The sequence below is a fragment of the Porites lutea genome, chromosome 10 (assembly GCF_958299795.1).
Source record: "Porites lutea chromosome 10, jaPorLute2.1, whole genome shotgun sequence".
In the NCBI taxonomy this organism is placed as follows: Eukaryota; Metazoa; Cnidaria; class Anthozoa; order Scleractinia; family Poritidae; genus Porites; species Porites lutea.
Window position 1 is genome coordinate 8,859,231 of NC_133210.1, and position 23,182 is coordinate 8,882,412.

General features: G+C 38.9%; 1 protein-coding gene across 1 annotated transcript in view; it reads right to left on the reverse strand.

Moving 5' to 3' along the window:
- The window catches only part of LOC140950691 (platelet-derived growth factor receptor alpha-like), a 26,574-nt gene extending 7,563 nt beyond the window's left edge, over nt 1–19,011 (reverse strand). Inside the window, exons 1-10 of the mRNA XM_073399935.1 lie at nt 18,984–19,011; nt 17,102–17,318; nt 15,858–16,084; nt 12,756–12,940; nt 12,259–12,330; nt 10,038–10,172; nt 8,826–8,954; nt 6,721–6,861; nt 5,940–6,101; nt 5,363–5,574 (exon numbers count right to left, since the gene is read on the reverse strand). Of these exons, the coding sequence (XP_073256036.1) occupies nt 5,363–5,574; nt 5,940–6,101; nt 6,721–6,861; nt 8,826–8,954; nt 10,038–10,172; nt 12,259–12,330; nt 12,756–12,940; nt 15,858–16,084; nt 17,102–17,318; nt 18,984–19,011 (1,508 nt within the window). The remainder of the gene's footprint in view (nt 1–5,362; nt 5,575–5,939; nt 6,102–6,720; nt 6,862–8,825; nt 8,955–10,037; nt 10,173–12,258; nt 12,331–12,755; nt 12,941–15,857; nt 16,085–17,101; nt 17,319–18,983) is intronic.
- Between the last annotated feature and the right edge of the window lie 4,171 nt (nt 19,012–23,182).

Here is a 23,182-nt window from a genome sequence, read left to right on the forward strand (position 1 = left end):
TAGTAAAACAACTATGAAGTTTGAAGAAGAACTATTGCATGCACACATAGAAAAGAATGACACGTACCTTTTGAACAATTTTGTAGTCTAAACTCTATCAGAGATAAGGGCGAAAATATTTGTTAAAAAAAAGCTGGACTGCTTCGTACAAAAAAGCAGCTTTTGTTTTCTTCAGATCTGCGTAGTTTGTTTGTTTGCGCGGGCGGAGAGAGTTTGCAGCAGGGCGGATAAAGGTTGGGCGGTGAAACGAGCGCGTCCGAGCAAAAAGGTGTGATGCAGTGGACTGGGACTCTGCTTAGAAATGTCGTTTGTTTTCGACTTCGGTCAGGGCTTGCGATGTGGTTTGTACATTAGACACTGCCGCTGTCACTGAATTATGGCAGCTTGATTTGTTTTCTTGCACTTCTTTCTCGTTCCTTTGTGCTGGTACACTGTCTCCGAGAGGCAAATGTTGCTATTTTTTGCGGGAGGTTTAGTTGGAGTAGACAAATATCTCTTTCAAAGGGTTTCTTTATTACTTCCATGACTCTACCACTGAATTATATTTTCCTTCTGCTACTCGCCAATGTCGATGTTATTCCAAAACAAAAACAACTAAGTATTGTCTAAAACACGAAGGAAAATCTCATCCATGTCATCCATGGCAAAACTAAAAGACAGCAGATCGTGCTTCATAACTAGATGACGTGTGTTTTATAAATGCGTGCAGCTCGTGCAAGGTGAAATTATGCTAATTTCAATCACCATCATCCTTCTTTTTAATTTTGAAAAAAACATCTCATACGTCTTTCTGTTTCTTCGAAACTTCAAAATTAGTTTCCCCTCAGTTTTTACTGTTTACCTTGTTTTGTTTTAGAGAGAAAAACGGCGAAAAACCTTACAACTAACCTCAATAAATTTTGTTTACCTGCGGGTGCCGGATTTGCAACGCATTGCGCGAATCGCCATGGCGCGTTGCACCCGAGAAGCAAAGTTTGCAGAAGTACAACGCTACTATATCAATATATATCAATCTAATTTTTTGTTATGTTATATAAAATTTATCCTTCTTTAACATATGTAAAAATTGAGGTTAAGAAGTGTTAAGCTTTTGCAAACGAAACGGCGAAAGACGATTAGGTGATATTTAGTGGAAGGAGGAGGTATTCAACACTTTCAAATTAAACTAAAATTTTAGCATTATACGACCAACAAATTTGACTTATAGACGTACAGACACAAACATATGAAACTGTTTATTGATATTGTTATGAAACGAATTTATCTATTTAACATTGTAGCCTGAAATTACAGAAAGAAAATAGGATTTCCGGTTTGCAAAAAGGAAAATTTCGCCGGCCTTCAAGCGCACCGGAAGCGCGGAAAGAGCGCTCGTGCCAGTCCTACTCCGCATCACACATTAAATGAAGAGCGGAGCGCTCGTTTCACCGCCCAACATTTATCCGCCCTGGTTTGCAGCCGCGACAATTTCGCGCCAAAAACAGGGTGTCTTGCTTGGGTTCAGTCTTCCATCGTCCAGTTGTTGAGTCATTGTTTTGCGTCGCTATCATTTATTCATCGTATATTAATCGATCAAGGGGAAAATGATCCACTCAAGATAAGACAAAAACAAAACTCACTTAATTCACCTCGAAAAAGTAGATATTCCAAAACATTTTCAAAAATAATTATAAACACCAATTACAATGATTACCAGCCTGTGTTCGGTATTGTCGTATAAATATCTTTAAAACAGTATTCAAATACAGCTTTTTAATTTCCTTTCTTAAAATCAGTTTCGACATAAGTGTTTGTAGAAGTAATTCATTGCATATTTGCTCTCACCCTTGACACCATTCAAAAGTGTTGTAAAAGTGTAGCGGTCGTATTTGACTTCATTTTTGACTAGTATCAAAGGTGTGGTCACAGCCACTACTCTTTTGACTTTATCTTTGACGTGCGTCAAAGGTAAAGTCAAAGTTACCAGCATATTTGACAACGCCTTTGATAAGGGTTAAAGGAATAGCAAAGCATTGATGCATTTGACTTGATCTTTGACGCACGTCAAAGGAGAAGTCAAAGTTGTTACCAATTTGACTTCACCTTTACCGAGGTCAAAGGAGTAAGCACAGAGGTTATATATTTGGCGACATCTTTGACGCGCGTCAAAGGTGACGTCAAAGCCAATACCATATTTGATTTAACTTTTGACGCGTGTCAAAAGTGTCGTAAATCCAATTTTTCGTCCCGTGTACCTGGGTGAACCAGAAAGGACATAGAACAACCGCATAATTCTTTTTCGGCTACAGTTCGAAATACTAAACGTGTTATATATCCTAGAAGCGCTCAGGCATAATTATATAACAGGATATCTGCGACTGAGTTTGCGGTGTGCAAGATGGGATAAATGTTCATGTATAAGCACTTACCCGACTTAGAAGCAGATATTTCCTCCAGCCGATTAAGTCACTGTTTATGCAGGAGAATGTCTGCGTTGTTTTGTTTCTATGAAAGTTTAATCAAAGAAAGCTTAAGCGAAAATAGGGAGATCGCAATTGTTATACTCCTACAAACTACAAATTAGGGCTGACCTGAAAGACACGTTGAATTGTGCCGCCATCCTGCAGAATATAATCTGGCCGTGTTTAGGGAGATAATTTCATCTTCGATCCAGATATACTTGTTTGTTTGCTAGAATCTTCAGACAAAGAATAAGGTGTAGAAATCGAATGGTCTGAGAAAATAAGTCCAGCGAGTCTACTTACCGATCACAACATGTTTTGGAAGTACGTACACCGAGACGCGCGCCAAACGAGGTTGTCTCAGCGTTCTGGAGCGAACATTGTTTGATAAAATTACCATTGCACAAATTATCAGGCCATTGATTTCTCCTTTCGTCGCATAGATATAGTAAATGGTTTGTAAGCACATCCTCGCTTCTCAAAACATTCGTCTTGCGCCGCTATAGAGTTCCGTTTCCCGCGAACCGTAGGTAGATTTCCCGCTTAACAAAATGTTTGATAATTTATGCAAAATTGAACCTCGTGAAAGTCGGAAGTGCGTCTATCAACTAAAATAAACAGACTTCCCCCACAGGGGTTTGAACACGATTGTACCGCAAAAGTGGATTGGACCGCAAAAGTGTTACGATGATAGATACTCAACTGGCTTATTAAGTCACTACATAGCAACCAGACGCTACGCATTTTTTAACTTCCGGAACGCTGAGGCTTGTGATGCATATTCAACAAAATATCATTCTTTACTTTGAGCAGTGCTGACTCGGTGCTATGGTTTTGCTTATACGCGGACTGGAGTGGCATATGCAAATCATTAGTTGTCATGTGGTCAATTAGCTGATTAGCCGCTGCCTTCTCTGACAGTGATTACCTTCTCCAATTACGAAATTGATTAACCTTTCGCTGGAATCAGGCTATTTTCCTCTCATCTGAAAGGGCGCTTTGTTAAAACACTGGTACAGAAGGAGGGTGGCGACCTCGAACTATAGACCTGTGAGTAACCTTATATACGCTCAAAACTTGTGGAGACAGCGGTCGCCAAGCAACTTCAACATTATTTATTCAGCAATGATCTCTTCCCTGTCTTGCAATCAGCTTATCGTCCCAAACACAGAATAGTAATAGCACTTCTCAAAGTCACTAACGACATCCCCCTTAACATGAACGATCAACGTGTCACTCTGCTTCTTCTCCTCAACTTAAGTGCGGTTTTGACACTGTCGATCACGAAACTTTACTGCATCGACTTCAGTTCACATTTGGTATAAATGGAAAAGCCCTCTCCTGGTTTTCGTCTTGCCTGTCTGGAAGGTCTCAGCAAATAGCCATCAATGAGACACTCTCCGCGGAATTCGAGTTGCAATGTGGTGTCCCTCAAGGTTCCTGTTTGGGCCCCTTATTATTTACTATGTAGTAGAGCAATCTCTTCGAGATCATCAAACATCATTTTCCTACGGTTTATTGTTACGCTGACTACACGCAGGTATACATCTCATTCTGCCCAAACGACAGGCCCGATCAACTTAATGCTGGATAATTACTGGAAAGTTGCATTATTGATATTCGTTCTTGGATGTTGCGTGACAATCTTAAATTAAATGACGAAAAAACTGAACTTCTTATAATAGGTACACCGCAAGAAGCTTGAGAAGGTAGTTATCACTCATATCGCTAGGGTAACACCAACATTCACCCTGTGCCTGTCACTAGGAACCTTGACTCGTAGTTAGATGCCAGTCTCTCTATGACGGAACATATTTCGAAAATTTGCAGCTCATCATTCTACTATTTGAATAACTTACGTCGGATCCGGAAGTATCTCTCCAAGAAGTCAGCAGAGTCACTTATTCATGCTTTCATATCAATTCGTCGTGACTAATGTAGCAGTTTTTATTATATGATCTGCCAAACTGCTCATTGATCAAATTACAACGTGTGCAGAATACCTGTGCTAGACTGATATTTACTAAGGGTAGATTGTCGCATAACACCGCCTCTTTATTAAGTTGCATTAGTTACCGATTCACTCTAGAATTGTATTCAAGATTCTTCTGTTAACTTTCAAGATCTTGCATAGCGCAGCTTCCACTTACTTGGAGTCACTAACATTTCTGAAGCCTCAGTCATGCTATAACCTGAGACGTTCTACTGACACCCTCTTGCTTAAGCAACCCGGCTTCAAATAGAAAGCGACACTTGGTGACAGGTCGTTTACTTGAGTAGCACCAAAACTCTGGAATGCATTGCCATTTGAAGTCAGAGACTCCAATTCGCTGGACATTTTTAAATCAAAGCTAAAAACGCACCTTTTTCGTTTAGCATTGTTTTTTCATAACCTGCAGCGCAATATCATAGTAGCATTAGTATAGTAGTATTGTTAGGTAGTATTAGTATTAGTAGAAGCGTGCGGTTTTTTCATTTTTATTTTTTTAATTTTTTATTATAGTAGTATTAGTTATTGTATCCAGTTCCCACTGCGTGGTTTTATTGTGAAGCGCATTTGAACATTGAAGGGAATTTGCGCTATACAAATTATTATTATTATTATCATTATTATTATTATTATTATTATTATTATTATTAATTGGAGAATTGTTAAGGACAGGAAGAATGCGCGTTTAGCTATATTTATACAGGGATGCCTTCAATTCTATGATTCCATATTTAGGCAAACATTTTTCCGTGCTTCTGATTGGACGGCTAAAAACCAACCCTAGCATGGTTATAAACAAATAAGGAGAATTTTAGCGCTTCAGAGTTATATACTTCTGTAATTTTTACGGCAACTACAATTTGGAGAAGTGATTTAGTAGAAACGTTTCAATAGTTCCCTTGTCAAGGGAGCGGGAAGACTCATCACTCACACATCACTTTTGGTCGTATAAACGCCTTGATAAAGTGATTCTGGGGCCATCCACTTTACAGGAAGTTTTTTGGACTTTGGTGAGCTGCTCACATCTTCATAGATTTGTCTCATCAACCCAAAGTCTGACACTTTAATCTGGTTGTCATGGCCAACAAGAACATTACGGGCAGCAAGGTCTCTGTGAACAAGATTGTTTTCGGCGAGATGATTCTAATAACAAATAAGCAACGAAAAAAACATTAAAATTATCTCAAAACGTAATAACGGGGGTACGCCGAACATAAAGTGTTAGGTATAGATGAAAAGTACAAATGAAAAGTAAATATCGGCACTGATCTGATCCAGATATTTACGTTCACATGCATAACGAAACGAATTTAGCCAAAACTGGGTCGACCGAAAAGAATTTTTTTTTCCATATAAGCCATTTTAATGTACTCGTATCTAGAAAAGCAGCCAATATATTTATCCCATCTATTTCATGTTTATAAAATATTGACTTTTGAATTCTTCTTTCCAAGTTATACTCAGAACCATAATTCCAACCAAATTATCCAAAAAACAAAGATAATTACCATTCCTTTAGCTATTTGCCAGGCAAGTGAAAACAGTTGTTTGGTAGAAAAGTTCTCCTCTAGGTTTTCAATTGAAAGTGGCATTGCAGAAGCTTGACTTTTTCCTAGTGATGCCGATGGCCTGATTAGAAGTTCTTTGTCGGTTACTTTGAATTCCTCATCCTAATTAAATTGATAAAAAAAAACTATCAAATTTTTGGTTTAGCTTGAAACAGCACAGCTTTCAAGTAATTACTTTCCTTGTTAGTAAATAAGTAACTAACAGATAAAAAGATAAAAATAACATGATTTGCTTAAGCCAGACAAGAGCCACGTAATATACAAGTATTATCTATTAACAGAAACTTCAAATTGACCAGTTTAGAGCTGGATAAAATTTACTTTGGGTCCAGGGTACTGTTTTCAAGTCTAGGATGAAAATCCACGCCAACAGTGTGATGTTTACCCAGAAAGCCTTGGTCACCTGCCGATACACGTCCTACTGACTAAAAACAACAAACACACAATTTTACTAGACGATTCCTTATATCAGCCATCGTTCTGGAAGTCACAAGCCTGCAACTAAAAATAGCTCAAGAGAATGAAAACAAGACGCTGAAACGTAAATCCAACACAGCGCAGAAAAGGTACACCATCGACGAAAAACATTAGTGGCATAGGAACACCAAGATCACGTTGTGTCCTTCTAACGTGAAACGTAAGCAAAGTAAGGCGCCCTAGAGGCAAATTCTTCTTTATTAGTGAATAATTAATTATTATGGTGTTTTTGTTTTCGTCTTACATCTACTTCGGTGGAAGTGGATGGAATCACTTCAAGAACGGCATCTTTGTTGCTTTGTTGCGGAGACACTGCAATGTCTTCTTGGTCTTGGTGCATAGAATGTTCATCCTCCTTAACTTCATACTCATCAGCCAAACTTTGCTGAATGATTAAAGAAAATGGCGATGGTATTTACATGTAGAAAAAATGTAACGCTATTGTTTTATTAAAAATAAAACTCAAAACAGTTTAATAGATGAAGTCTAGAATCTGGGAAATGAAATAAGGTAGATATACAAAGGCCCTGGCCAAGATTCAGGTCGGTGCAATTTTTCATGCGCGAGAAATTCGGAGAATTTTTTTACCTACATTTATAGTGCTTTATATGGAGACGCAATGTTGGTGCCCATCCGGATGGTCACTAACATGGCGGCCGGAAACCATCAGAAACATGTGTCACGGAGTTGTTCTACTTAATGATGAATTTATCTCTTGAGGAACTCGTCAACATTGACATTAATACAATGACCATTCAGATAGCAAAATCCCCCCAACAGAGTCAATTTTTCAGCCTTCATGGTAGCTCTCTCGTCCGCCATGTAAATAGCCTACGAGGAAGCTCTCTAGGGCGCTCTGGCGGCTGGGCGGGAAAAGGAAGGAGAGCTTGCAGCTACGTCTCTGGAAAATGAATATAAGTCGATGCGAGATTCTGATTGGCGGAGATAACATTAGTAATGACGCCATTACCCTTGGCACGTGTTTTTTAATGTTTGTTTACAATTGCGTTCGTTTCCGCTTCGCGCTGATTTGCAAAAATCTGACAGCTCAGTCAACTGGGAGCCACAGGCGAATTGGAGATAGAATTCAAAGTCCAGAGACGTCGTTGCAAGCTCTCCTTTCTTTTCCCGCCCCGCCCCCAGAGCGCCCCGGAGAGCTTGCTCGCAGTAGCTACCATGTAAATGCCGCGTCACACAAAAGCTTAGAAATATAAGCGTACTGTATCACAAAACGAAGAACTTCTTTCGCAATGAAAAATTTCTTAATATTGGCTTTTAGCGGCTCTAATAATTCATGAAAGTAAGAACTCAAAAGGATCGATAATTCTTTCCTTTGAGTTTTTGATGACGTAATGTGTAAACTAGCAATATTTAAATGTGTGACGCGATCTCGCCTATAATTCAATAAAGAAAACATGGAGTCAAGGTTAGACAGACTACTGCGCTAATATTTCTATTTGTGATCCCAAATTGCGATACGCTTGAAACCACATGCAAGCCTTCATATAATGTTACCCATAAATGATTCTCACTCGTGAACTTGGGGTACCTAAGCAAAAACGATGAAATTTCACGGGCACAAGAACAAGATTCGGCACAAGAATTAAGAGGGCAAAAAAGGTTTTAACGTTCGCAAACCAAAATGTTCCACTTCTTAGTCACGGTCGCTTGTAACGCGCTATCTTTCCACTTCAAGGTCACGTTTAACGATACCCAACGCACGTAAAGAGGAAGGGTCTTACATCACACCCTTCGTTATGTGAGAAAAGTAAGCGTGTAACGCTTAGTACCTGTCCACACGAATCCGGATATTTTTGAAACCGCACGCTTTTTAATACGAATCGGCCTTCCATCTACACGAAAACGGTAAATCCACTCACCGAGACCGCATTGAAACTCCCCTACAGAGTGGAATTTTTTGTTAATTCGTCGGGTTTGGCGAGTTCGAAAAGACGACTAAAACAGCATACTTTTAAATCAGCTACGTCATAAACTCGGGTCCAGGCTTAAATGGGAACGTGAAAAATTTAAAGTAGAAGCCAACAATCCTCTGTCTACTTTCGCTCCAGACGAATGAATCGGCCTTTACCTAGTTATTTCTCTTTGACATTCCCACTTGAGAAGTGTATGAAATGTTACCTTGAAGCACTGGAACTGGGAAGGATATACGGCCAGTGTAATCACACCGCTGGCCCGAGTGCAGTTGCAATTGCAAACCGCAGTAACGTAATCGTGTGAATGCGTGAAACCGGATACTCCACTCCAAATTTATGTTGACGCAAAAATGAGGTATTCAATTTCACCGTATCCGGATTCGTGTTGTTGTGGCCTTAGACACTTCCTTCTTACATCAGACAGATCGTGAGTGGCCGAAGCCATTTCCTGTGTAACGTCATCCTGGCGCAATGAGGCCATTTCCATGGTCACTTGTGTTTTCTTTTCCTTTGCCGTAGTCGAAACTTTGCTTTCCTGTCCTTCCTGTGCGTGAAGGGAAGACAGATTAATCCTACCGTCCTTTCGATGAAAGGGTTTTTCAGGAAGAACATGACTAAAAGCGGTTGTTTCTTGGTGTTTCGGATGGGTGCAATCACCAAATGACGTAATACAAAGATTGACAACAACAACATGAAACATCTTAAAGGAGTCATGCTTGTTGAGCTTCAAATTAAATACCCAGAATCTCTGCAAAAACGGGACCGTGCCTCTGGGTGGAAAATTCTCCCCGGTTTTTGAAAAGTGCGCGAAAGTAATGTTTAAATTAGGGACTGGTCATTATTTATCGCCTTGGGGGGGGGGGGGGAGGGGAGGATTTGGGCCTAAAAAAGGTGAAATTTAGCCGATCCCCCCTTTGAATGAAGTGATCCCCCCTAATAACTTTTGATGACTTTCGCGATCTCCCTCCCAACTGATCAACTGATTCCCCCTTTTGTTCTCCCAAAAATCAAGTGATCCCCTCTACAACCCGCCACCGCCCCCCCCCCCCCTCCCTTGGCGATAAATAATGACCGGTCCCTTAGATCACAAAATATACATGTAGATTCATTTGCCATACCTGCAAAGATTTATCGAATGCACGCGTGGGTACTTCGATTGATCTTATTCTGGTATAGGCATGACCCAGAAAGATTGCTCTAAGAACCTTTCATCGCCACCAGTAATAAAGCTACATTAACATACAACTGAAAATTATTTACATCAGACAGATCGTGGGTGGTATTGTGGATGGAGTCAATGGCTCAGCAAGTGATTCCTAGCGTTTTTTCGTTAGCTTATTTTGTAGCACGGTCAATAGAATAATTTAAAGAAAGAGATGTCGAATTTTTCTTTCGCGGAAAATTGTTGCTTATTTTTCAGCAAGTTTCCTCATTGTCTGCATGCCTTATCCACGCTCAGTATATAATTAAATTTAAGAAAAAAAGGCGTTGTTAAGTATTTCTTTTCTACAAGACGACCTGGAAAAGCCGACTCCAGATCCTGTCGGACATCATCATTGCTTTCTTTTGATAACGATATATAAATTTAAGAAAAATAAAATGAAATATTTAAGTATTTCCTTCATACAAGATGGCCTTGAAGAGTCGACGACAGGTCCTGTCGGACCTCATCATTAATGCTTTTTTCTGATAAAGAAGTCAACTCCATGTTCTCGTTCGTCTGCTGCTCCCACTTTGTCCGATCTTTAACAAGTTTACTTTCCTTTGTAAAAAACAAAACAAAACAAAAACAAAAACCTTAACTTATTGGTCCAGTACTGGCCATTTTCTCCGTTTAACTATTATCATTCTTGTATTCGATCCGTTCAAGTATACCTCAAATTTCCACTCTGTTGTTACTCCATGCAATGGTCATTTAGAATTTCGGTGAATTAAAGACTAAGGGCGCGTTCCATTTGTCTAACCTGGCCGGCCAGACAATTGCCGGACCAGCCAGTTGGCAAATGAAATCGGCTTTTTCCACAGGGTTTTTGCTGAAAAACCACCTCCTTCGTGCCTACTATTTAGGATTTGACAGATCTGACTGGATAGTTTTGATTAAAAGTGAAATTCTCATTTTTACTGGCATGGTCTGGCCGGTCAGTTTTGACAGATGGAGAGCGCCCTAAAGTTCAACAACAACCAGATGACCTACAGCTGCCAAGACAAAAAAGATATAGGAGCATTTTTAGAGCTCGGTAAAACGTACTTAGTCTAAATAAATAAATTTGACGATTCACTCATGATTACGTTTTGTGGTATAAGAGCTTGTGAAGGCACAACCACAACGACAAACCAGTGAGGGTCAGCCGGATTTTTAGTAGACTTAGATCAGTAAAATCTACAATACCAAATTTAGTTTTGCGGTAAGCCAACTTGATCCCCAAACCCCCCTATGATTTTTCTAAACGTCTTTATAGTTAACTAATTCTTTCATAAAGAGGCGCTTCTCGTGTCCCGGATCATTAAATAAAGAGACAACTTTTGCATATTACACCTGACTAGCGCAATCGATAAAAACCGATATCAGAAAATCAATATTGTCAGCGCTATTGTTTTTAACTATTTTAACGATATTATCGATTGCCTTCTAGGTTTAAAACTCAATAATGCATTATTTTACAGCAAATTATATTACCCAAACTGTAGCAATATGCAGATGTTTTATGTTTTAAATGCTGATTTTTTCTCACATTTTTATCGTGTTTTATAGTCATGCTACTTCTCTTTCCATTTAGTTGGGGAGTTGATTACCTACTTTGTTTTGCATATGTACAGAACGATTTAAATGATCCTTTCCAATATGCTTTTTGAAGAAGCAATTTAAGGGTCTTGCAGAAAAACTGTACACTGAACATTATCCTCACCACTTGAACTGTATAAGTTGTAGGGTTCAACTTGAACAGTTTCCTGTGCAAGCAAGCTAAATCAGTTGTTTATAACTCTTTTTTATCCTGTCGATTGGCCGAAAATGCTTCGTTAGAATATTGAGGGTAATTTGTGAAATAAATTTCGCTACAAATGTAACCGTCCAAAGCCACATAAATAATGTACTTATGTTCGGAAACAACGTTCTTTGCCAATGTTAACCTAATTAAGTAAGCACCTATCAAGATCAACAACTTCGATAAAAATCGATTAAAGTCGATAATCATCGATTAGCAACAACTTTTTCCGCTATCGATTTTCAATTTAATCAATCGCTCTTTATCGAGAGTTATCCATTTATTTAACAATTAAGTGAATGAGGCTGAATATCTTATGAAGAATTATGGACATCGAGGAGGGTGTTATCCGTCGAGGCCGTAGGCCGAGGCGGATAACACCCTCCGAGATCTCCATAATTCTTCATATGATACGAAAGCCGAATTCAGTAATTGTTTTATTATTCATTCAAAATAATTCCTAGTTTCAAAACATAGCTAAAACATGCTTACCTCCATCGATCCATCGATGTTAAGTTCATCTTCGATAGTGCACGTTTAGGGTTGTTCAGCCCCGCAAATATTCTCCAAATAGCAGATGTCGCCCTTCGAGTTGTCTTCTTGCTGTTCTTGCCATGTTTTTAGCTATTATTTCGCCTAGTTCTTACTCTTAAAACGAGTGAAATGTCCGCCATTTTTGTTTCCACAACCAAAACAACTCAACCTCGTCCCCAGGTCTTCTCGGTTAACGGTGCATTGACCTGCAAAAACGCTGCATTTCCTCGCTGGTCAACCAGACATAAAACAAACAAACACTCTGGACAATAAACGTTTTAGGACAGAGCTAGTACGGAAGGTTAAACTACAGTTTATATATAAGCCTACATGATCTCTGGTCTCTCCGTGATCTTTCAGAACCTCTTTGTCAGCATAGCATCTCTCGGTAGCTTCATTGATCTAAACATCAAGCAAGTAACAAAAACGGTACTTCACGTCTGCATGGCTTCAAGCGATCCTTAAGTCAAAAAGTTATTATCTCCATACTAGATTACGGCCCCTAATTCGAGGCACACCAGGTTTTATAGACTAAGATTAGTAAGGAGGATTTTTTTTAATACCCTCCCTATGTTGTTACAGCCAAGGATAAAATACTTTTAAAATTATAATAATAACAATAATAATAATAATAATAATAATAGTAAATATTATATAATTATTATTGTTAATATTATCATTAAATGCTTTTATAATTTTGAAGTAACTGCAGTTGCTTAAATAAGTTGTACAAAATCTTCAGATAGTACCAAAATATATTCGTAATGTTGTCTCCCTATATATGTTTCTTGATAATAAACTAATTGTTTAATTGTTCATCTCCTTACCTTTTTTCTTCTGCGGCGTAGCCACGTCAGCAGGTCACCACACGGAACGTATTCTATAACCAGGAACATTTTCTCCTCAAGCGTGCAGCATCCAACCATGGATACAACGTTCTTATGTGAACCCAACAGCTTCATCTGTTCAATCTCAAACGTGAACTCTTCTTTCTGTGCTTCAGATGGATTATCTAAAGATAATTAAATAAAATGACATTGATTTTATTATTGTAATAAATCCATCGCACTTTGTAACACCTGTCGCAATTTGTAATAAACCGTGTCGCACTTTGTAATAAAAAAGGTGTCGCAATTTGTAATAACAGTCCATCGCACTTTGTAATAAACTAAGCTGTCGCAATTTGTAATAATTCCATCGCACTTTGTAATAATTTTTTGAGAGTGATTCAACTTACTTCGTCAACATTAATGTAATGCCTAAATATGCATGGTACTTCATAAACAAAGATGATGACGGATGCTAGCACGTAATATCTCCGTAACATTTTCTTTGGTCAAACACGCATGTCTTACGTTATAAATTTTTCTGCCTTGATTAATCACGTGACCAACTAGAAACGCTTTTATGAAAGACATGAAACTTCCTGTGACATATCACCAAAAAGAGATGAATCATGTTTAAATTCAAAAATATTAAAATAACTAAAGCAACATTTAACAACATAAAATTCATGAATAACCTGGCATTCGTCGTCCAAATCCATGTTTGCTTGCCAAGTGAAGTCTTCGGGGGGGGGGGGGGGGATAATCCCATATATGGATGGGCTAGATAGGTAAGTACCGCCTGATAGGGTATGGTTTTTGAGGATCTCGAGCCTTTAATAGGGTATCATTTTTTTACCTTGTTAGCCTTGTGTCTTTGGTTTGATCCTTAGATAGGGTAACTCAAGTAGTAATGGATGGTTTATTCCATCCTTTCCATTTTGTGGAAAAACAGTAATCCAGAACACGCTCGGAAGAATTGCAAGGTCTTACGAGTTGTATATACGCAGGGAAGGATAATTTTTTACTATCCCCATGGTATTTGCTTTAGAGGACTTCTTATAGAAAACAATTGTTTTAAGATGGAATGAGTACTCCTTTTGTTCATATATGGGACCAAATCAAGTGAGAATAAGGGACCAATTGCCCTGTCGGCTCAGTGTAAGACCCCAAGTGAGTGTTATAAAAACAGGTACATACGAAGGTATTGGCTAGCGATTAATTGGATTTTGTGTTTAGGTTTCTGTTGTGGTTCGACGGTTTGCCACTGGTGAGGTTTTTTGTAATTATTTGCACTAAACATTTTGAATCTTTCCAGGCCTCATTTGATTAATTTGGCCAAAAAAGAAGCCAATATTACTTCTTTAAGATTGCACGTCAGACAAGGACGGTGCACCACGTGTTGTGTAGACTTGTTATAAGATCTAACAAGGAACTCTCCTGGTGTCCTTATTCGAATGACGTAGGATGGATGTTACAATTTGCGGAAATTAAATGCTTTTTAATAATGGCTCGTTTGTGTCTAGTGTGTCTAGATTCTGTACTCTGACAACGCTCTGCCCAGAGGTACATCCCCGTATTGGCCATATAAGGAAGTACACCCGCCGGGTAACCATTGAATGAAAACCACCTAGTACAATAGCAAAGTTTAAGAGTACAGCATTTCGTAAGTCAGATAACTAATCAACATTAATCTAAATAATAAAGTTAAATGTTTGAATGAGCGGAGATGTTACGTGCTAGCTGACGTCATCATCTTTGTTTATGAAGTACCATGCATATTTCGGCATTATATTAATGTTGACGAAGTAAGTTTGATTACTCTCAAAAAGGCATTACAAAGTGCGATGGAATTATTACAAATTGCGACAGGTATTACAAAGTGCGATGATTATTACAAATTGCGACAGTACTGGTTTCCCTCACTACCTAAACCGCTGTTCATAAAAGGCGAATGAAAATAAATAAATAAATAAATAAATAGATAGATAGATAGATAGATAGATAGATAGATAGATAGATAGATAGATCGATCGATCGATCGATCGATCGATCGATCGATAGATAGATAGATAGATAGATAGATAGATAGATAGATAGATTGATTGATTGATTGATTGATTCACTTTTATTTGAATACGGTAATTTCATAAGTTACATAACTTCTTTACATGAAAGCCGTATAGAAACAGAAGTAAATACTGTACAACTACACTAAAAATATGTACAAATAATAAAATATGGTAAAATGTAGTCAACAGTTTGCCTGCCTACTAGCCAGTTTTCTTTTAAAGATAGCTTTAGATTCGGACGCTTTTATGTCATTTGGTAATAAATTCCACAGCATTCTTGCTCTGTATGAGAAAGACCCTTTATAATATTCTGTTTTTGGAACGTGGTCCACTACAACATTATATTCCGTATTTCTTAGCATAGACTTATAAGGGTTGATCTCACAGACATTCGAGAAAAGATCGCTTAAGTAACTAGGTATATTTCCATTCACCGTATCATACATTAATAGACTTAAGTGCCTTTGACGCCTTGAGGCAAGCTCTTCCCAGTTTAGTTGTTTTCCATGCATTCGATCCGAGTTGTCATACATGTATTGACTAAAGGCTGCATTTTTTAAATCTTTTTTCATTATTGGCTTTAATTCAGGCTCTGTAGATCAATTTACCTTTTTTTTGTGGTTTTGGGGAAATGTAAATTCGTAAGAGATGCTGATTTGTTTAGAGCTAATAGGCTTAAACCTACTTTTTAGAACTTAAGAGCCTTTATTATTTTTTCACACTTACATAGTGAATAAAGAAACCACAAATTTCTTGCACTTCCAACTTTGCCGTGCTCTTCACCAACGAGAGACAATACCGATTTTAAAAATGCAGTGTCTCTCGATGGTGTAATTTGTTTTAATATCATACGATCACGTCTTCGAAAAGAGTCGAGTTTTGTTTTTTCTGTTAAATTTCAGGCTTTGAGATCTTCAAGTTCCCAAAGAGTTGCTTAAATACATAAGTGTTCTTACAGTAGTATGAAGAGGACTGAAAGGCAGTTAAGACTTTATGCCTTTGTCTATGGTGATAGACAGTCAGTATTTCTTACCATGTAAAACTTTGACAGCCACCACCTGTGCTGCCTTCTTTGTGGATGATACAGGCCATTTTGAAGTCCCCGCATCGTGCAATGCCTCCATCTCATGACTCTGAGAAAAGGTTGCTTTATAAACAACACCAAATTCTCCTCTCCCCAGCTCTTCCTCAAACTCTATTTGCTCAGGCAGAATTTCCCACTTGTCAGGAGGAGTAATCTCGTCTTGTGAATAAGGTGACCTAGAAAAAGGAAAAAAATGCCGGATTATTACGCTGAGCACAATATTATAGTAACATCTACTCGCCTATCTGTAAACTTTACCAACAACAAAAATTAGTGCACCTGGCTACTGGTGCATCGGAGGATAATGGCCGAAGCTGAGATGTTCTCCTCGTGAAAAAAAAAGCTCGATCAGAATAGCCGAGTGGGGATAAAATTAACTGATTTTTTTTAAAAGGACGATTCAGTCAAGGGCATTTACAAACAATGACTACAAAAAAAAGAATTTCTTCAATTCTAATTCACTTTAGGCTTATCTAAAAACAAAATTTGTCTTCATCAGACTATTCATAGGATCTTTTTTTTTTTTTTCATGCATCTTTCGACAATGAAAACATTCTTTGATTATTTTTCATAAGAATTGCAAATAAAGTAATGCTTTTGACTTCTAGTTAATGTTATCTGTAATCTTGGCAGGTGCACTACGTCGGTTTTGTTGACACGTGATATAATTTAGCCAATAACGTTACGGGGAGCGAAACTTAATCGCTACGTTTACATAAAAAGACAAAACAAAGGCTTTCCTTAGTGTTAGATTGGTGTCTTTTTTTTTATTTTGTGGTTGGCAAAGTAAGATCGAGTTACAGCCGCGCGAATACGGCTGAACAGAGGTCGAAAAAGAAAACGGCGGGGGAAGGGGTGAAGGGAGAGAATAATTACCAGGAAAGCGCTAATAAAAAACATTAAACGATCGTAAACAAAAAAAACTTTGGCGCGACATTTTGTCGGCTGACGTCAGACCTCAAAACATGTTACATCATCCTTTCACAAAAACTGGACGGGGCGTTTTAAAAATCTCAAGGGGTTGAATACTGGAGGTGTTTCTCACTACATACCCTCGCCCCCTTCCCTATCATTCCTTTATCGTGCTCGGTTTAGCTTTCGCCCGGCTGAATCTCTTACTTTACCAACCACTAAAAAGAAAAAAGAAGCAAACAGAAAAACCGCCAGCTAGGCATTGGCAGAGTTCCACAAACCTTTCAATAGTCTTTGCCTTTCTTTTTCGGTAGCACCAGACGAAAATAGCGACCGACAACAGCAAAATAGCGGACGTGACACCAAGTGAAATGTAAATAACTTTGTTAATGACAGTGGAATTTTCTGGTGCAGATGCGGAAGTCAAGGTTGGTCGTGGTTTAATGACAGTGGAATTTTCTGATGTAGGGGCGGGAGACATGGTTTCTGTTTCTATGGCTGCAAACAAAATAAATATATCAGACTGTGATCAAAGGTACTGTACTATAAACGAAAGTGGGGAAGTTTTTTCCAATAATATGCGGTCAGATTAAAAGGGTTACAGACATGTTAGAGCTTATATAATGTTAAAATCTCTTCTCTTACTATACTGTCACTTGTTGACAGTGGAACTTGTCCACTACGCTTCGGCGAGGACAAAAGCGGATCCTAGCTGGCTAACTGAGCTTGTACACTCGTGTCCTCTGTAATTATTAGATCCAGTCGTGATGAGAAGGCATTTACACAAAAAAAAGGAACTTGTGTAACCACAAAATATGGCAAAACACCTCATGAAATGAGTCCGTTACCGTAAAATTGGGTAAACACAAATTCAAATAGCCGAAGACTTGCTGTGTATCACGAAGAACCCGCTGTGCCATCACTGAACAACTTTTGAAACACACCTACCCTGATCCTGACGTAGCTTACCCTGGGTACCAGAGGTTTTTTCTCGCGTGCGTCGGGGAGCTTCGTTTCGTCGGCCTCAGGCCGACACGTGTTCGGCCGAAGGCGAAGCCGCGAGAAAAAAACTTCTGGCGCAGAGCGCCTTGATTTACCCTGCTGGATGGACCTTGACCTTGTTTCTAATCCGTCAATCAAACCGGCGCTAGCGAGACTGTTTACTAAGTTAATTCAAAAGTAATTATCAAGGGAGGAACGACGCGCTCTAGCCCAAAAAGTCACAATATCTTCAGAAAAACAAGGTGGAGTTTAAAAACCATTGCAAATCCTTTCACAGTGCACTTCTCCATAATTCATGTAGCTTCAGTTTAAGCTGCAATCCATTTTTCAAAATTTGGATCCGAAAATCACTAAGGAGAATTTTAAAACATCCTGCAAAAACTACTAACGAGCGGTGCCCAGCGTGACAAAACAGTGCAGGAAACCTTCACATTCACGGCCAAAAGTAAATCGCTTTTAGTTATTCAGATCCAGGAGACACTTAGGAGAAAATTAAACAACGTAAAAGTTTACTAAGCCACAAGGAAGAAGTTTACTTTGTAAAAGAGGACAAAAAAAATGGATCGTGACTAAAACACCACACGAGTACATACGAGTAACCTACGACTACATACGGGTACACACCGATGACATACGAATACATACGAATACATAAGAGTACATACGAGTAGCATACGAGTCACATAAGAGTCATCCTCGGAGACCCAGGGGCAGTCAGTCGGGTCGAGAGAAAAGGCGCGACGAAAGTTTCAAGTACGGGCGAAAGAGCCCCTGGGTACCGACTCTTACCATCCTCGTCGTGCGCCTTTTCTCTCGACACGACTGACTACACACAAGCGACATACGGGTAACACACGAATACATACTGGTTTTAAAGTAAAAAAAGTAAAAAAGTACGACTCGAAGCAGGGACACCAGGCATACAAGGAAGAAGACCACCAACACAAGAAACAGAGAAATAGAGAAAGTATGAATGAATGAAAGCACGTTAGTTGACAGTCTGCGCACCCTATCACGTTACGAAGCTGGATCAAACAAATTTAACGGCCTTCAAACAAAGAAACCGATTTCCAACCATTTTCGCGTAATGAAAAAATTGGAGAAAACTGAAACAAAATATATTTAAAGACAGAAAAAAAGATCCGGGCGCGCCCCACTTACCGACTCTATCTTGGTTGTGCAAACGCATTTCGACTACAGGAGAAACATGGATTGAATAGCCCTTTTTAGATTTTACATTTTGTTTTCCTACTTAGGCCACGTGGTGTTACCCTAGAGAGAGTTTTCTTTCACCTTCTGCCTTAACTTGTTCTCGTGTATATAAAAAATATAAAGACAAAATACAAATTCCTTGAAAACATCCATCTTGTCTGAAATGGGAAAGTAATACGTACCAGCTGAGAAGGGCTATTAAAACGATTACAATTGTTTGATTTGAAAGCAACAATGATCTTACATCGGCTTTCAAAAAAGATAAACTTTAACAAGTTGTTTATTCAATGACATTTATTGCTCTTCGTTTACAACATTAACCAAAATCAATCAAAATAACTGTTCGTGTAGCAAGATCACTTGTTGTTTAACGCCAAGCAGTAGTCTACTATGTTGGAAATTAAGCCTCGTTGTTGGATAGGTAAGGATAGTTTAGGGATAGTCTATGACGTCACCTATTGTTATAACCTAGGGAAAAAATGCCCTCCTCCACACTAATAACTGTCTTCCTGCAATAATTCGGTATAGGTTTACTAATGAGCGTCTTTCTACTCAATAAGCACAATAGGCTTGCCTCGGCTTGCCCGTTAAGTAACTTGAGCCCAGTTTTCAGACCGTCGATGAAAAGGAAAATAGGAATAAGAGAAGCGATCACCTAGCAACGCGAGAAACGGCTTCCTATATCTTATTTAGCACTAAAAATCAGATATATAAACAAAACACATACAGAAAGTGGAGTTGAAAAGTTTTTATTTCTATATGTCTTCTTATTTAGCGCTAAAACTCGGATATATAAACAAAACAAACACACATATTCACAATGTGGAGCTGAAAACTCTCTATTTCAATTTTGTCTGACTATTTCAGAACCGTTTTCTCCGTTTTAGCTCGAAGAAATGAAAAACTTTTAAAGTCTCAGAGTTTCACGCACCGTTAGTCAGTTAATTATGCGAGTTCACAAGCCCAAAGTTGAATACAAATTAACTCTACAAACCCAAGGGAGAGAATCGTGACGTATTATTATATGAACAATTTTAAATAACTTAACAAGGATCAATTAAAACACGCGACTAATAATTGCTAGCAATAAAACCGCAAGAGAAATACCGTTTTAAAAAAAGTTATTAAAAAAGATGACAAAAAGAGTCAAATACACTGCCATTTGTAAGGAATGGAAATTAATTAATCTTCATCTTCTTCACCCATGGAGTACTTATAAGGTTTGAATTTCTTATGCCGACATTTCCTCAGCTGTTTGGCATGAGCTTTATGATCATCCAAATCATAATAATAAATAATAATAATCCGACGCCTTTTGCGCTTCGGGCCTTGTTGTGATAGGGTTTCTACTGTGGAAGGAGGGGTCAGGAAAGCAGGATTTAAGGGTGGTGGAAGGGTGAGGCTTTCTTTTTCAGGTTTTTGAGAGATAGCCGCTTGTGTTAATTCAGGTGTTACATTAAAGAGGTTGAGGGGAGTGTGTCCTTTATGTTAAGTCTGGAAAAGTGCTGATTATTTCTTCCGGTCGTGTTCTTGTATTTAATTGTTCTTTAAAAGCCAGGTATCTGTTTTGCAACTGAAAGTATCGATTAGTTTTTTCATCGTCCCGAAGATCGTTTCGAGAGAGCACGTCGTCCATGTTGCCTTATATTTCTTGCATAGCTGGAAGAAGCGGGACAGGCGAAAGAGTTTGCTGCTTCAGATATTTTAGAGGCTCTTGAGGAATATTTTCTTGAAACCCTGTTTGTTTAAAGCCTTCTTCACCGGGCAGGAAGTTTTTTCGAGACCGACAATTATCTTGGGTAGTAGTTTTCAGATCAATCAGAAGGTAACCACCCAAAAGGTCTTTTTACAGCCTCTTCGTACTGATTTAGAAAGAAACCCGTCTGCCCGGGATACATTTGCTTCGCCAGAGTCAAGATTTGCAATTTGTCTCGCAGATTCTTGAATAACACCAGATAATGGCTGTTTAGGCTTATGCTGCGGCTACCTTTCCCGTGATGAAATAGATTCTGCACGATATAAATCAAGCTCAGATTGCGATGAAGAGAACCACGAGTAAAAAGGTTCACAATTCGCTTGTCTTTACTGGGGTCAATCATCTGATCATCAAGCACGATCAAATTCCGTTTGTTCACATCAAAATAGAAATCCTGCTCCAAAGCAGTTGGAATTCCCTTGGCGAATTCAATGTGTGTCATGGCGACTAACATTTGTGTATACGCAGGCTGCCATTGTGAATAACACCAAACGATCCTCTCCGGGGGAGGTTAAATGGTCTCTGAAGCTTGTTGCAATAGAGGTCGTACCCAGGCCGTTTTTCCGGACCCGGTCATTCCGGCAATCATGGATGTGAAAGGATGCTCGAAGCGAAACCGCTGACATTTCTGTGAAAACATTGGAACTCTTTAAAATGGGGTGAGACCAGCATTGCGGTGTTTAGACATCACGTGCCTTTGAATATTATCTTTTCTACTAAAGGATTTCTCGCAGACAGGACAGAACCAACTCATGTCAACTCCTCAGGAGCAAAATGGAGGCTGAGAATAAGTTAGAATGTTGCGCATTTGTACAGGTTTTCATTGTTTTCCCTCCTCCTTATTTCTATCGTTTTCCCTCCTCCTCCTCCTCCTCCTCCCCCTCCTCCTCCTCCTCCTCATTTCTATTGTTTTCCCTCCTCCTCCCTCTGATTCTATTATTTTCTATCCTTCGCCCACTCGTTTCATTTTTTTTTCTCCACGAGATTCTATAAAAGACTGCCAACTGCCATCTTTAGTTCATTTTGAAGCAATTTCTCGTGTAGTAAACAACAATCGTGGTTTTCTTCAGCTGTTAGCTGATTGCCCTGCTTATCAGCGCCAGTTTCTTTTAAAGACAGCTACTCCACAACAACTACATACACTAGCCCAAGTCTTATACAATGTATTCATGGGACACATTCCTATCTCCGAAGAAAATAAGCGGATATTACTGCCATATAAGGATGCTTTAATTGGCCTGGCCAGTCCAAATGTCCCTTACAACTGACAAAGAAGCGAGTCCTTGTACAAGAGGGTAGTGGTTTTATTGAAGATGTATTAGCCCCTGTTGCTTCAAGCTTAGGATTTCTAATACTATAGAAGAGGTGACGCATCGCTAGGTTGATCATTCGAAGCTAAGTCTGTAACGTGTACTCATCAAAAATGAAGAGAAAGATAGATTTAGTTGAAGAAGAACACGAGAGTGAACATGTAGAAAGCGAAAGTTCTGGTGATGAAAGCGGGGATGAAGAACCGAGAATAAAAGAAGAACCAAGAATAAAAGCTGTTTTGAGTCATCTTTCCCGCGCAGTGCCGGAAAAGCGTGCTTCTGATTTGCTGCATAGTATGGCCGCGTCCGAAGGTATTCTTTTCTGGACTCCCAGCTAACAATTACTTCGACATAAACGCACTATTCCTGTCACAAACATCGCTGAGCTAGTTGAGTATGTGTTACTCCCTCATGAAAATGCGGTTACCAAGCCTCGTGCGCTGAACACGTTTCTAGATGGACTTGCACAGTTAGGAATCGATAAAGGTTTAATCAAGAACAAAATGTTTTTAATTGATTTAATAGCAAAGGAAAAAGGCTACCAAAATGTAGAAAATACTTCCGATAACGAGAGTAATCATGAGGAGAGTTCATCGGATATTGAAAATCAGGAGGAGGAGGAGGAGGAAGTGGCTTCTGAGAATGGCGTTAAAGCTGAAGGCACCCAAGAGAGCGACAACGACACTGAAAACGACAGTCAGGAAACAGAAAGTAGTAGCCCTGAAACGTCCACCACCTTTCACTCTAAACACCCCTGTGAACATTGCGAGAACTCTAATGTATACTGGACATTGCTCATGAAATGTCCTAAATGCATATTAGTCGCGTGTTTTAATTGATCCTTGTTAAGTTGTTTAAAATTGTTTATATAATAATACGTCAAGATTCTCGCCCTTGGGTCTTTCCTGTAGAGCTAATTTGTATTCAACTTTGGGTTGTGAACTCGCATAATTAACTGACTAACGGTGTGTGAAACTCTGAGACTTTAAAAGTTTTTCACCTCATCGAGCTAAAACGGAGAAAACGGTTCTGAAATGGTCAGACAAAATTGGAATAGAGAGTTTTCAGCTCCACATTGTGAA